This window comes from Prionailurus viverrinus, chromosome A1 (genome assembly GCF_022837055.1).
Source record: "Prionailurus viverrinus isolate Anna chromosome A1, UM_Priviv_1.0, whole genome shotgun sequence".
In the NCBI taxonomy this organism is placed as follows: Eukaryota; Metazoa; Chordata; class Mammalia; order Carnivora; family Felidae; genus Prionailurus; species Prionailurus viverrinus.
The window spans coordinates 179,433,912-179,449,383 of NC_062561.1; the positions used below are offsets into that span (position 1 = coordinate 179,433,912).

Here is a 15,472-nt window from a genome sequence, read left to right on the forward strand (position 1 = left end):
AACTATGCTGGGTGATCAGCTGGGAGGAGACCCAAGGAGCCTGTCACCTGAGATTTGAGAATGGTAGCCATACTATTTGCTTTTATCTGGCTGACAGGTGCCCATTGTTTGCTTTGAGAGTTGTATTTAGGATAGAAAGAAAAGAGGGGGTGCGGCTGTTCTCTACTTACAGTTAGAAGACGTTGATATCCCAGATGAGCCCCCAAAGTAATGTTGCAGGATTCTTTACCTCAATGCCCAGGGTTCGTTGTCTCACTGCTTTGAAGAATGAAGAGGTGGGCACAAAATGAGCAGCAGGCAAAAGTTTAGTAGAGTATAAGTTTAGAAAGTAAGAACAGTATGAAAGCTCTCTTTGCAGAGAGGGGGCATTGAAGGTGAATGCCCGAGACAATAGGCAAGGGTTTTTCTTTTAGAAGGTTCTGGTCAGCCCCCCTTCCCTTCCTGCTCTTCCTTCTCAGGTCCTACTCTTACTGGCTTGATCACTCCAGGGGCTGGGTTGTCCATTCCTGATAGGCTGGACTCCATTGCGTGAGGATCCTGACTAAGGTCATACTGTGCCTTGTATAACGTAAATTTTTATTGTTTACTTATTTTAGTTAGGTATTTTGGTTGTCAAATTCCTGAGGGGAACCTAGAGGGAGTAGGTGGTGTCTGTTACATTCTTAAGAGGAACCTTATGTCTGAGGGATGGTTTGCTGTGATCAGAGCTCCCAGCATTGTTCCAAAATATGTGTTTTTCCCCACCCAGGGACCTTGGGTTCTAACCTTTCCCTCTCTGCCTATTTAAACCTTTCTTTCCTCTATCATAATACATCAAATCGGGTACTCACAACATCCAGCCTCCTAGCTGGGGAAGCTCCGCGGTGAAGAGCCTGGTTGGAGTCCCGATTGAGGGTCCTGGGTGAAGCATCCTCCCCTCAGGTGAGGCTTCCAACTAACTATACCCGCCAGGGCAATTTATACACTACCCATGTGTGATCTATGGTTAGTCATTAAGTTTGCCCCAGTGCAGTCTTGAGCAAGCTGGTTGTTTCTCTGTTTCTCTTATTATATTGCATGATCTTAGGAGCCTGGGTGTCTGCATATTTCTCTTCTCTCCCTGATCCACTCCAGGGGCCAGCCTGGTCTGGCTCAAGGAGGTGAGGCAAATTATTCCCTCTTGGCATCAGGAACAGAAGGGCCAATTCTGATCCCGAGGCCAGATGTGAAGCACAAGCCAAGTAAGCACCACCCTGCCCCATGATTGTGTGCGTGCAGCTCTGGGCAGAAATGCATGACAAGTCACACAGACAAGTTCTACACAGAACACTATCCCAGAGGATTGTTACAATACTAAATGAGGCACTGCCCAGAAGATGCTACGCATGTAGGAGGTGATTGAGAGAGGTGGTCCTCTCCTTTCACGGCATGCTCTGGATGCTCATTGGATAGTCCCCTTTCATAGCTCCTTCTTAATTATCCAAAATGATATAATTCTGATATGCTCTGGAGGCCAAATTCCTTCTTCCCAGGACACTTTAGTCTTTTCCCTTAAGGCCTTCAACTAATTGGATAAGGCCCACCACATAATGGAAAATTATCTGCTTTACCCAAAGTTTACTGAATTAAATGTTAATCACATATAGCAAATACCTTCACAACAACAACTAGAATGGAATTTTACCATGGTAACATGGTCTAGCCAAGTTAACACATAAAATTAATCATCACAGTGAGCTAATATTTATCATGTAAGGACTTCTCTCCTTCATAGAGTCCATGATAATTGTCTTTCTCCAACTCTCCTCAGTCATATACCTATTCTGTGTTGGCATTACCAGTGAGAGGCTTTGGCCTCTTAGCCAGGGAAGGGAGTGGGGGGTTAGGAGATAGGATTGGATACTCTTAGTTCCTAGTCCCTTGCCACAAAATCCTTGCCCCTTGTCAGGCATTCTAGTCTGGATAAGGGGCCTTGACTGGGCTTTGGAGGAGTGCAGAAGGGATGGGACTGGACTTAGCAGCCGTCCTGGTATGGATGGGAGTGATGTGATGTAGCTGAAGAAACTTGGCTGGGAATGAACTGGCCAGAAGAAACACCAGGGAAGGCAGGATGATGAGGCTTATTAATGCGAAGAACTTCTTGTGGGGGTCGGGGGTTTCAGAGTGGTAGATAGCCCATGAAAGGTGTTGGTGGCCCTGGGATACCAGACCAAAAAATTTTTAACAGTTTTAAGTTGACATGGAATCAACTACACACATTTAAAGATTATAATTCAGTATATCGGATACATGTATGTACTCATGAAACCATCACACAATCAAGAAAGTAAATACATCCACCACTACCCAAAGTCTCTTCTTTGGTAATCTCTCTTACCCCTTGTCTCTGCACTGACCCTCCCCATCCCCAGGCAACCACTGATCTCCTTCCTGTCCCTGTAGATTTGTTTGCATTTCCCAGAACTTTATATTAATGGAAACATACAGTATGGACCTTTTTTTTTTTTTTTTTTTGGTCTAGCTTCTGTCATCAGCATCATTATTGGGATTCATTCATGTTGTTCTATGTGTGTCAAGAATTCATTCTTCTTCTTTTTAAAAAATTTTTAAATGTTTACTTATTTTTGAGAGAGAGAGAGAGAGAGTGCACGAGTGGAGGAAGACAGAGAGGGAGACACAGAATCCCAAGCCGGATCCAGGCTCCGAGCTGTCAGCACAGAGCCTGACATGGGGCTCGAACTCACAAACCATGAGATCGTGACCTGAGCCAAAGTTGGATGCTTAACTGACTGAGCCACCCAGGCGCACCAAGAATTTATTCTTCTTTACAGCTGAGTTGTATTGCATTGTATGGATATACCACAGTTTGTTTATCCATTTACTTGTTGATGGACAGTCGACTAGCCTGATGTATTACCACCACTTGCTAGTGGGGAAATGTGATAATAGGGTTTAGTGCGGAGGTTGCAAATTGGTGACCCCTGTGCCAAATGCAGCTCCTACACTTGTTTGGTTTGGTCTGTCTGCTGTCTTTTAAATATTGAACTAGTTAACACAAAAGTTGGGGGATTTCACATGCAAATCCAGCTTTTCAACTTGGAGAATTGTCAGGTCTAATAACTGGGCCCCCATTCCAGCAATATGACAGCAATCTCTGGAGCTATGACAGATGGCCTCCTTTACACTGGGCATGTATTCTTTGGGTTGCCACTAAATTCTTTAATTCTCTTGGCTCCATAATCTCACTGAACCTGCAAGTTCCTGGCTTGCAGTTAAGTGCAACAGTCAGAAAGTCTTGGGTTCAAATTGCTCTGTCACTTATTAGCTATTTGATCATGGCCAAGTTAACCTCTCTGAGCTCCAGTTTCCTCATCAGTAAATGAGATTAATAACAGAACCAACCTCAGGGTAGTGAGACTTGAATACATGTGAATTATTTAGCATGCAATAAGTGCTCAGTAAATGATATTTAATATTCTTGTCATATTATGGTTGCAAAGTAGATGGCAGGGCAGTATAGTGGATATGACACCAGACTAGATTTCTGGTCCGAGCTCTGCTACCACCCAGCTGTGTAGCTGTGGGCTTTGGTTGCCCCATCTGTTATATAAAGCAGTGGGGGCTCAGTTAGCATGTGCCAAGTCACAAGTTTCGGAAAGTGACTGCTTTCCGAACTGCTTTAAATTCCAAACTGCTTTAAATAATAAAAAATGAATTTATCGATGTATGCAACACAAACCGCTAGAGGTACATGTAGCTTCAGGTGAAGTTTGATCCAGCAGTTCCAAAAAATCATTTGTTTCATCTCTCTGCCTTGATTTCTGTGGTATGATGTTCATCTGTAGATTGGTTTCCCTGTAGGTTGCAAAATGATTGCCTGTATGTGCTAGGGCTATGTGCTTATTCATTCATGTCCAACAGGGAAGAGTGACTTTGTTTCATTATTTTCAGCAATAACTCTAAAAGCCATGCAGTTTGCATTGGCTGAGGTCTTAAGCTACCCCTGGACAAGTTGCTATGGCCAGGGGCATGGGAGAAAATGATTGGCTTAGTATAGGTCAAGTGTTCCATTTCTAGAACTGAGAGTGCAGTCAGCTCCGGGGGTTTCATGGGTCCTTGAAAGTCCACTCAGTGGGGCTGGCTGCCCTAAGGTTTCCCCCTGATCTTCAAGATCTGGATTTTTTTGGTCTCCAGGCAGTCACTGGACTGGAGTACAGAGCTTGTGGAGGTCTGGGACTTAGATTGGGCTTTATTTTGATGTGGAGGGACATGCTAATTTCAGCTCTTCTGAGAAACCATATGGGCATCTTTGCACATGTCCTTGGCATTATTCCCTATAGAGGAAGAGTAATTTGGCTTGAATTCATGGACTTGTTTTCATTGCTTTTTACTAATGGATTCATGGCAGCTGCTTTCCAACACCTTCTGGTGTTTGTATATCATTAGAGCTAGTTTTAGGAATAGGTGGGGAGTGGTCTTCATGCTTTTTGAGAAATGGAGCTGGGCATACATTTTGGAACATGGAATTCTTTAAGCCCATTTTCAGCCATGTGGAGAGGTCCCTCTGTGTCTTGGGCATCATTTCTTCGTCTGAAAAGCAGGTGCCTAGAATACCTATCTCACAGAGTTGTTGTGAGATTCAAGTAAGATATCATCCATAGACAACCTGGCACCGAACAGTGGCCATCAGTCTCATCTACACTTCCTCCTAGGAGCCTCTCCAAGTGGCCTCACTGGCCTCTGCTCAGAGGATTTGCTCAGAAATATGATGTTAGAGAACCATAGGGTGGGTTGTGGTGAGATTCTATATTTCCAGACATGATTTCCTTATTGGAACAAGGGATATCCTCTTGAATGCCTGAGCAAGAAAAGATAGCAAGCTTAGGCCCAGATTTTCTGTAACTGCTTGGTGATCCTTCCCACCCCTGGTCCACCCAAGACCACATCAAACTCCACTCAGAGGAGCCTTCCCTCCCCACCCTGTCTGGAATAGCCTCCCTTGCCACCCCAGTCACTCTCTACCGTGTCATACTTGTATTCTCTTCATGTCACTTTACAGAAAACATATGATCTATTGTCTATTTACTCCTGCGAGATACAAGATTCATAAGAGCAGGTCACTTATCTGTCCTGTTCATCACTTTAGGTTAGCTTTATTCATCATTTTAGGTTAGAAGCCAACACAGACACATGGATGAGGGGTTCAGTAGTTGATCTGGGAGGGGATCCAAGGAAGCAATGGTAGGGAAGTATAGGGAATGAGAGAGGGGACGGAAGGAGGTTCAGCAAGGGGTCCACTGTTGAGCACATTATTGCTGTGGGCTATTAGGGCTCAATGCTACTGGGGAAGTCTGGGAGACAGTATAGAAGTCACCCTGGAGTACTTCCTATGGAAAGGAGATGGGTCTGGGGTATTTATACACCAACTCTTGTCAGCCATTGGTTAAGGGCTGCTCCAGGGAGGTGTTAGCTACCTGGTTCTTCTGGCCTGCCCTACTCATAGGCAGAGTGCAGACGTCCTGGTCAGGGTCTATTTGTGACAGTCACAGTTATAAACAAAAGTCACAAGCATTTCCAGGTGGCACATTTGAATCCAACTGTGAGGTAATGGTGAGTGTCAAGGGTGTCTGGGTAAGACAGCCACAGTACCTGCTACAGGCACAATTGCTGGCAAATGGTGGCAATTTGTTAGACGATTCAGGAGGAGTAGGATCCCTCCAGAAGGACAAGTTGGAGCTGGGTGTTCCAAGCACAGAACTTTGTTTCTCCAATAGCCCGTTTTGTTTCTGAATATCTCCAGATGCTGATTTTCCTCTTGGAGTTTGGTGCTCAGGACTGAATTGTGTTTCTTGTGCTCTGGCCAGCACAGAGAGAAGAATACCAGCCCTTCCACTCTTCTATCGCATGGGCTTTTGGCCCTAGGTATACACTGGAATCACCTGGAGAGCTTTTAAAGCAGAGTGATGCTCAGGGCTCTACCTGTAGAGGTTCTTATTCAGTTAATCTGGGACAAGGTCCCCTGCCTTTAGCACTTTAAAAACTTCTCCTTCTCTGCTCCCCAAGTGATTCTGATATGCAGCCAGAGTAAAGATAAACTGGCTTAGATCTTATATAGGCATCAAACACAGGCATCTGAAAAGATCAGAGGTGTCCCTAGCTTCAGGTCCAGCTTGATCCAGCAGCTCAGTGATCTAATCAAGGTTTCAGTTTTCTGGTGTGTTTTGCTTTGTTTAAACATCTCTGCCTTGCTTTCTGTGATTCTGGTTTATCTGCTCCTTGGTTATTGGATAATCCCTCAGAACTCCTAAATCACTACCAAAATGTCCTAAGAGTGCATGCAATCTCATGTATGCCCAGTAGAAGAGAGACCATCTTTGCTTCTTGTTCCCAGCACAAATCTTGTGATTCATGCTGTTTTGGACTGGCTTAGGTATCAAGCCAATCCCTGCGCCAATCATTATGGCTAGGGGGATGGCTCAGATCATGTGCTCCATTCTTAGCATTGAATTTGGTCAGTTCCCCATCTTAGCTCTGGATACACATTGCAATCACCTGAGCAGATTCTAAAGAATCCAGATGCCTAGGCCTCACCTGTAGAGATTCTACTTTAATTGGTCTGAGGTGGTGCCTGGCCCCTGGCATTTTTCAAAGTTCCCCAGGTGATTGTGATGTTTAGCCAAAGTGGAGAACCAGGGCCTAGACATTGTATAGCCTCATGATGCAGGTTCGGACCCCTCATGGGTAGGGCCAACAAGTACAGGTCCTCTGCTTGGGCCTAAGTGTATGTATGCCTGGCTAGGGGCTGGCCACATGTCTAGCAGCCCTCGATGACCCCATAGAAGCACCCAGGAAACCTGGAGAAACAGAGCTGCATCTTCTACAATTTCCAGCCATGAGTGGCAGGAGCCAATGGCAATCATATTGGGAGTATGTCATGCACGTATGACATGTGGTGGCCTGCTCTCGCTGGTGATCCATGGGCACCTAAAGGCTTTCTCCCCTTTACCGTATCCGTTTATTCATCTGCTATTTGGATTCAAAGAATACCCATGCCTCTTTGAACGGACTCCAGATGAAAGAGGCATTTGTGTGGTACCTTCAGTTCCTTGCAGGGAGCCAGTTTCCCTAGCAGGAAGGCTCTATTACAGAGTGGGAAGAGTTTAATCTCTATGGAGCTGTGCTACCCTAGGTAGGTCCCTTTACCTCTGAGTTTCAGTGTCCAAACCAGTAAAATGAAGACTCTATCTCCCAGAATGCTCTACATGAGCATGAAATGAGGTAACGTATGTGAGCCCCTAGTCAGCACCTGGCGCATACTAGGGGTTCAGCAAATTGCTTTCCTTCCAAGAATGCCATGGTTAGCTCTAAATCTTTTTAAAGTGATGTCAAATGGGGAATCTAAGACATGGTGTCCAACATAAGTAATAATTTGTTGCTGATAGGCTGAAGCCACTTGAACAACCCTTGGACTCCAAGCCCCTCAGCAGGCAGTTCTGGCCACCTCTTCATCTCTGTATCCCCAGCTGTACCACATGAGACGCCAGACTTTCTACACCAGAGGGTCTTGAGAGTGTTGTGAAGGAAGGTGTTGTGAAGCATGTCATCTCAAATAGGTATTTGCTTCTAGTCACGGTATTTGCTTTTAAGTGGGATATTTGCTTGGGGTCAGGGGAGGATGGCGCCCTGAGTGGCACTGGGCCTGGCACAAAGCAAGTACTAATACCTGGATGCCAATGAATGGACTAGCCTTCCCTTCTCACAGCTTACCTCTCCTGTCCAATGGAGTCATGAAAGAAATGAAGATTAAGAGTGTAAGAAATAGTTCTGTTTATTGATTAGAACATGGTATAAAATTACAGCAATTTTCAGGCATTCTGGGCTTTCTGGGAGGGGCATGCAGTGCTGGGCTCTAGCAGGAGATGGAGTGAGGGCATGGACCACTGGGCATTGGCTCTCTTCCTGGGCACATTAAGGGACTTGCATTACCAGCACAGATGCCAATGTGAGAGAGAATTATTGGTTCTTTCCTCTGGAAACAAAGGATGTGGGCAATTTGTGTCACCAGACAATGCCATGCTTAAGAATTCAGTTCTAGCCTACATATGTTAGGTGCTGGCTCTCCCAATCTAGTCATATACGGATTCATACTGTTCTGTGTAATGCTCATTCTTCCCACCAAAAGAAGGGAAACAGGCACGTCGGTTTGGGAGGCCATCAGAGGATGGTGTGCATTTGGCTCAGGTCATCTTGCTTCCAGATGCATCAAGATCTGCTGGAGGCAGTGGGCTGGGGCACGCAAGCAAAAAAGTGTGCACTACTGTAAGCTCAAGCAGAGGGACCTTCCATAGGGCAGCAGTGTGAAGAAATGAGCATGCTTCCAAAACAAACCCAATTTCATCTTGTCTCTCTCAAGAAGACGGAGAAGGAAGAGCTGGCCATCAGAGACTGAGCCATATGATGCTGGGTTCCATAGAAAGTCTCCAGTGGAGAATTCTTTCAAAATGCAAAAGGTGTTTCCGTCCCAAGAGTCGGTGTGTAAAATCAGAACGAGGGCAGAGCAAGGTGTTAAGAAGTGGTTGTTCAGTACAACGTCTCTGAGAGCCAGATGGCTGGGTTCACAGTTACATGACATTTTGGAATAGCTGGAGGGACCTCATGATGTTGTCATCCTGGGAAGGGAGGAAGGGGAAAAGAGAGGACAGTTAGAACTCTCCGAGGATTTTCCCTGAGAAGTTCTGTTACGGTGAGCAAGTCTCCAGCATGGGTTTCTCGTGCAGAAAGAACTCTGCAAGGGAATGAGAAACAGGGGTGGGGGCCCAGAAAGTAAGCAACTCAAGGCAAGAAGCACCTTCTCTGGCCTTAAGAAATTTGTAAGAAATAAATTATCCAGTGAAACAGTGAGTATTGCTTCTTTTTAGAAGCTCTGGGCAACTGCATTTTATCAAATGATTTTTCTCCATCTACTGAGGTGATTGCATTTTAAAAATTCTATTATGTCATTAATTATATTGATGAATTCTTGAATGTTAAACCAATCTAGCATTCCTGTAATAAACCCTATTTATTCTTTTTTTTTTAACATATTACAGGATTTGATTTTTTGTACCTGTGTCCAGAGGGAATATATTAGCCTGAAAATTTTCTCACTTTGTAACAGCTTTGTCATGTTTTCTTATTAGGGTTATAATAGCCTCATAAATCAAGTTGAGAATTTTTTCTTCTTTCTCTATTCACTGAATTTGTATGACATTAACATCCTTTCTTCCTTAGAAAGAGTTTGAAAGAATTTACCAGGTAAGACATCTGTGTTTGCCATTTTCTTTATGGGAAAGTTTTATTTATTTTTTTAAAGCATTTTTTAATGTTTATTTAATTTTGAGAGAAAGAGGGAGAGAGAGAGAGAGAGCGAGAGAGAGAGAGAGAGAGAGAGGAGGAAGAGCAGAGAGAGAGGGAGACACAGAATCTGAATCAGGCTCTAGGCTCTGAGCTGTCAGCACAGAGCCTGACATGGGACTTGAACTCACAAACCGTGAGATCATGACCTGAGCCTAAGTCAGCTGCTTAACTGACTAAGCCACTCAGGCGCCCCTATGGGAAAGTTTTAAATTAAGGATTCAATTTCTTTGACACACATAGGACTATTCAGATTTTCTATTTCTTTTGGTGTTAGTTTTGATAAATTATATTTGTAAGGAGTTTGTAGACTTTGTATGTTGCCAAATTTATTGAATAACTGACTTTTATCTTTACGATATCTGTAAAACCTGTAGTGTTGTTACCCTTTCCATTCCTGATATTGATAGCTTGAGTGTTCTTTCTTTTTTGTTTGAATCAATCTTGCTAAGCATTTATCAGTTTTATTTATTTTTTCAAAGAGGCAAATTTTGGTTTTATTGATTTTCTTTTTGCATGTCTCTATTATATGTTCTGTATTTTACATTTACATTTTTCTATTGTATATTCCCTAGGAAATAAGTATTAAATGTAGAACATGTTTGGCTATTAAACAACATACTTCTAAGTCCGTGGGTCAGAGAGGAAAATATTTTGAATTAAAATATAATGAAAATATGACATATTATAATCTATGGGATCTAAAGCAGTAGTTAAAAGAAATTTTATCCCTCTGTATGCACGTATTAGAAAAGAATGGTTGAAAATAAATGATCTAAATCTCCATCTCAAAAAGCTAGAAAGAAAACCTAAAAATTAAATTAAAATGAAACAGAAGGAAGAAAATAATTTACAGCACAAATGATAAAGTAGAAAGCATACCTATAATAGAAAAAAAATCAACAAAGAGAAAAGTTGATTCTGGGTGTCTGAAATCTTTTAAAAGTTGCTATACCTTTTTTTTTTTAAGTTTATTTATTTATTTTGAGAGAGAGAGCATGAGCAGGGAAGGGGCAGAGAGAGAAGGAGAAAGAATCCCTTTCTCTGCACTGTCAGTACAGAGCCTAATGTGAGACTCAAACTCACAAATGGAGAGATCATGACTTGAGCCAAAATCAAAAGCTGGACGCTTAACTCACCAAACCACTCAGGTGCCCCTAAAAGTTTCTAGAACTTTTAAAAGAAGTCTATGGAGTCAGGCTGTCTAAATTCAAATCGTGGATCTGTCATTTACTAGCTGGGTGACCTTACTCCCTTTGTGCCTCAGTTTCTTTATGTTAGAGTAGCATCCATCACCATATATATCTATGGGTGGGTGGTGAGCAAGAAATGAGTGAATTAATGGAGAGCAATAGAGGTTGCTAATGTGAGAAACTAAACAAATTTGAAAATTTCACTCACCTGTTAAGCAAAGTCAAAAAAGCACACTTAAATAGGGCATAGGATTTAAAATTAGAATGAAGTTCAAGGGGATCCTGGGTGGCTCAGTCGGTTAAGCATCTGACTTTGGCTCAGGTCATGACCTCAGAGTTCATGGGTTTGAGCCCCACAGGGGGCCCTGCGCCGACAGCTCAGAGCCTGGAGCCTGCTTTGGATTCTGTGTCTCCCTCTCTCTCTCTGCCCCTCCCCTGCTCGCACTCTGTCTCTCTCTCCCTCTCAAAATAATAAATAAACATTAACGAAAAAAAAAAAAACAGAATGATGGAGTTCAAGTTCCATCTCTGTCACCTACTGGGCCTTAGCCACATCTCTCAACTTTGCAATGTCTCAGTTTTCTCTTCTTTAAAATGTGTATGATCAATACTACTGTGCACCCAGTTCATGATGATTAACATGTTGAAATATTTCTATCCTTGTTGGTAAGTGAGCCTTCCATCCAGCATCTGTGCCTCTGGCTATCTGGTAACTGGCACAGGACTGCTGGAGCACCCAAAGATCCATCAGCTAGTGGGTCGGCAAGCTTAGAAGGATCCCTCTAGGGCACAGCTCCTTGACCATGAGGTCAAGGTCAGTTAAGAGTGGTTAGTTCTCAGTCCACTCTCATTATAAAACATTTTGAATATCACGACCAAGGCTAAGCTCGTATAGCGCCACCACCTTGCAGGATGGTTGTGAGGTTTATGCAAAATACCTGAAACTTGGTAGGTGCTCAGTATGTATTGATAACTTCTCCTCTGCTTTGTGTATCTGCAGTTCTTACTGGGTGAGCTCAGAGTAACTGTACTTTTCTGAAATAAATGGGGGATAGAAATGCATTTTTCTAAAGTAGATAAAAGCAACTGTTTCTAGTTCAATTGCTGGCAGAGGCTCTGGGCTAGTCTATCCTTTTGCAGAATGAAAATGTCTTCCAAGGACCCACAGGATCAGGATCATCTGAGTGAGTGTTAGAAAAGCAGTGCCTCGAGCCCTGCTCCAGACCTACTGAATTAGAATCTGCATTTTAAGGAGATCCTCAAGGAGGTTGGTTTGCACAGTAAAGTCTTAGCAGCGTTGATCCCCAGGACATTTGTGTTAAAACAAAGATTTCTAGAGCCTCGCCCCCAATCTAGTGTTCATTTTCAGAATCATCTGGGCAATTTGGGGGCACACCATGGCTTGAGAATTACAGCTTTAGATTTTTTTCCCAGCTACCCCCTCGAAGTCTGAGGAGTGGGTCACTGAGCTGGAAGCCTGTTGAAAAAGCAGAGTGTTGTCCACTTGAGAAGCCTATGGTTTCACAGAGAGCCCCTTGGCCTTTCACATCCCCCCCACAATCCTTCTCAGGCTGTCTGGCTCAGCCTGTGTTTAGCCAAGACCAACCACAGCCCAGCTCTAGGAGGGGATGGAATGGAATTCTACCTGAGGTAGAGAGGGTATCTCAGCTCTCCCTTCTGCAGGGCCCCAGGCCTCAGATTTTCTTTCCTGGATCTAGTATGTTTTGTGCTCTGAGGTCTCTCCTTACCTCCTGACAGGATTCAAGAAATTCGTCTAAAGTCACGATGCCATCTTTATTTTTGTCCATTTTCTGGAAGACACAACAGGAAGCACTTTAACGAACCTGGTAATCTGCATTCCAGAATTTGCTCTTTGTTAACCACCTTTGCCCCGAGAATTCGGGTGGTCTTTCACTGGCCAGACAATCTCACCCAACTCCCTGGCTACAGCATTTTGAGCCCTATAAGCTTCCTTAAAATTGAGAGACTTGTTCCAGACTCTCATTGCCTCATCACCAGATTATTCTGCTGATACCCTAACATGTGTTCCCCAGACTCTCCCCCAGCCTGTCCACCTGGCAGAGAGAACACTGCATGTGAGAGGTTCGACTTCTGTCTCTGTCACTTACTGTGTGACCTCGAGTGAGTCTTTAAGCCTCTCTGAGTCTCTGCTTTCCCCATCTGCGAAGTGAGAGGATTAGACTAGAATGAGCTGGGACATTCTTCAATACTCTACCACTCGCTTACTTTCTTACAAAAACACCACTGTGGTCATGCTACTCTTCCACTCATGGAATAACTATAGTCACCCAAGCAAGACTGAACTCTTCAATGCAAGACCTCACACTCCAGCCCCTCCTTGTTTCCAATCTTATCTCCCATTACTCCCCAGACATAAATGCTTAACACTTGCACAAATGTGTTTAATGACGTCTTCTCTGGTTACTCTGCTCCACCAAGAATTTGTATGGAATGTAGAAGCTGTACTGTAGCATTTCTATTTCATAATACACTTCCCTGTTCCATTGTCTAGTATATACTTGCTTGCTTAATGAGATCATCTATTACTTGAGGACGACGCATTTTGTAATTCTTTTCTGTTTTCTACAATGCATAGGACAGAGTAGGACACATACCACTTGCTCAGAGGCTTGTGGGTTGGCTGGTCTAAGTTGGGCTTAAAGCTCACGCACGATGTGTGTGCACTTACCTGGAAGAAGACATCCACGTGCTGCCTTGGAGTGTCTTCTCTGAGCACAGGATATGTGTATTTCCCCATCATGTCATAGATGGCTTTGACAATGTCCATCATCTCCTGGAGGATATGGAAGCACAGTGTGAGAACATGAGGTCAGGCTCTTTTTATGTGACACTTTGGGGCTCCTTGTCCCCCTTGTGATTGAAAGTGATTAAAAGGACTCTCTTCAGCTGATGAGAAGGGCTGAGGGGCTATATTCTGAGAGGAGGCAGTGGGACATTCTCTTTGCCTTCAGAAGCTCTTGGATAGGTTACCTTTTCTTAAGCATTATCCTCGGTGAGGGGTTATACGGGGGGTTGGGGTGAACATGTTTGTGTACTGATCGGCCCACACTCCATTTTTGGAAGACCCTCTCCCTACTCCACAATTCCCTTGAATGGTTGGCCTTGGTGGCTGTGTTTGTACTGGGTGACCTGTCTCTGTGACCACTGCTAATTTGGAACAAAGGTGGACGTCTGACTAAAGCTGGGCTACTCTGTTTTTCTCCCTGGAGAAGTTTAGGTGATGAGGCACAGAAACTGTAATCAGGAGTGATAGAACCCTGGGACTCGAAAGTCAAGTGGCGTTGGGGCCAGAGTTAGTGCCACAGGCAAGCCATTTCCAGGTTTTAGCTGAGGTTGAGTGAAAACAGACATCAAAAACTTGTGCAGAAGAGTAGAAGTTCTGTGAAGAGGAGAAGGGAGCGAATACAAAGAAAGTAAAGAAGAGAAAAATGCAGGGAGAAAGAGAGGAGAGGAGAGTAAGGAGTAGAGGAAGGAGAAGGGAGGTGGGGATGGGGGGAGAAACAGACACCTGTTCCCATGAGCACATACATGCACACCTGCACACACACACACACACACACACACTCACACTCTCACTCACACTCACATATACTCACACATACATACTGTATACTCACATACACTCAGGCTTTCTGAGAAAAACAGTTGAAGAAGACAGAAACAGTAACAAGGACTCAAGAAGCCGCAGAGAGGCAGTGTCTCAGAACCCTTACTCTATAGGCTAAAACCTCCTCTTGCACCTCCCCACCCTTCTGTTGCTAGCAACTTGAATCTGTCATTCTTGCAGAGGAGTGTGGCCATCTTGATCTCAGCAATGCTGGAGGAGGGTGAGGAAACAGAGGGGACAAAAGGGGGGTGGAGAGAGAGAGGGAGACTAACAACCTTCTAGTTTCAATAGAGTTTACACAAGTTCCATCAGACTAACTGTATCTTTATAGGAAATCTCTCAGCTTAAGCTGAGTTATTTTGATGATTTTTAAAAAAGTTTATTTCCTTATTTTGAGAGAGAGCATGAAAGAGTGGGGGAGGGGCAGAGAGAGAGGGAGAGAGAATCCCAAGCAGGCTTCACACTGTCAGTACAGAGCCGATGTAGGGTTTGAACTCACAAACCGTGAGATCGTGACCTGACCTGAAACCAAGAGTTGGATGCTTAACTGACTGAGCCACCCAGGCGCCCCTATTTTGATGATTTTTTATATTTGTAACCAAAAGACCTCTTTCTACAAAGTCATTCTTGTTTGATGGGGTCTGATAGATGTTACAAATGCTGTCATGTTTTCTTTCTAATCTTTCAATGCTTCTGGATACAGAATAAGTGATCATTAAATATTTATTAAAATAGTTAAATTGTTCTTATTATTAGTTTATAGATTTGTTTCCTCAAGACCGTGAACTCGTGAGGACATGCTTGCTCCTTCATTGCTAAGGTCTCTGCATGGGCTGGGAGCCCAGTAACTGGTGAGTGGGTCTGTGATGTTCTGATCACGCTGACCAGGCGTGGTATTCCATGGCCCCTCCTCCAAATGCAGGAAATAGGGTGCAGGAAGGCAGCCTTGTCTTTGAGATATTTGAAATAGTGTCTACGGAGACCCAGGGGACAGACTCTATCTTGGGGTCCTTGTCTGCTACTCCTCATTCCAGGTGCTTATTTTATTTGTATTTGTTTTTAACCTATTAATACTTTTAGACTTATACAAAAGCTGTAGGAATAGAACAGAGCATGCACCTATACCTTTGACCCAGGTTCTCCTAATTTTAATTTGCAAAACCACAGCACAAGGAAACTGACAGGAAACTGACCCAGGAAACTGACATTTCTACAACAATGCTACAGTGCTATTAAGGAAACTATCAAGCTTATTCAC

General features: G+C 43.8%; 1 protein-coding gene across 6 annotated transcripts in view; it reads right to left on the minus strand.

Annotated features, from left to right (window-relative positions):
- Positions 1 to 8,001: 8,001 nt before the first annotated feature.
- KCNIP1 (potassium voltage-gated channel interacting protein 1) overlaps positions 8,002 to 15,472 on the minus strand; it is a 344,734-nt gene continuing 337,263 nt past the window's right edge. For all 6 annotated transcript variants that reach the window (XM_047869921.1, XM_047869910.1, XM_047869948.1 and 3 more), the window contains 3 exons: positions 13,276 to 13,380; positions 12,314 to 12,376; positions 8,002 to 8,648 (listed from right to left, as the gene is read on the minus strand). In XM_047869921.1, the coding sequence (XP_047725877.1) occupies positions 8,601 to 8,648; positions 12,314 to 12,376; positions 13,276 to 13,380 (216 nt within the window). In that variant the 3' untranslated portion in view covers positions 8,002 to 8,600. The remainder of the gene's footprint in view (positions 8,649 to 12,313; positions 12,377 to 13,275; positions 13,381 to 15,472) is intronic.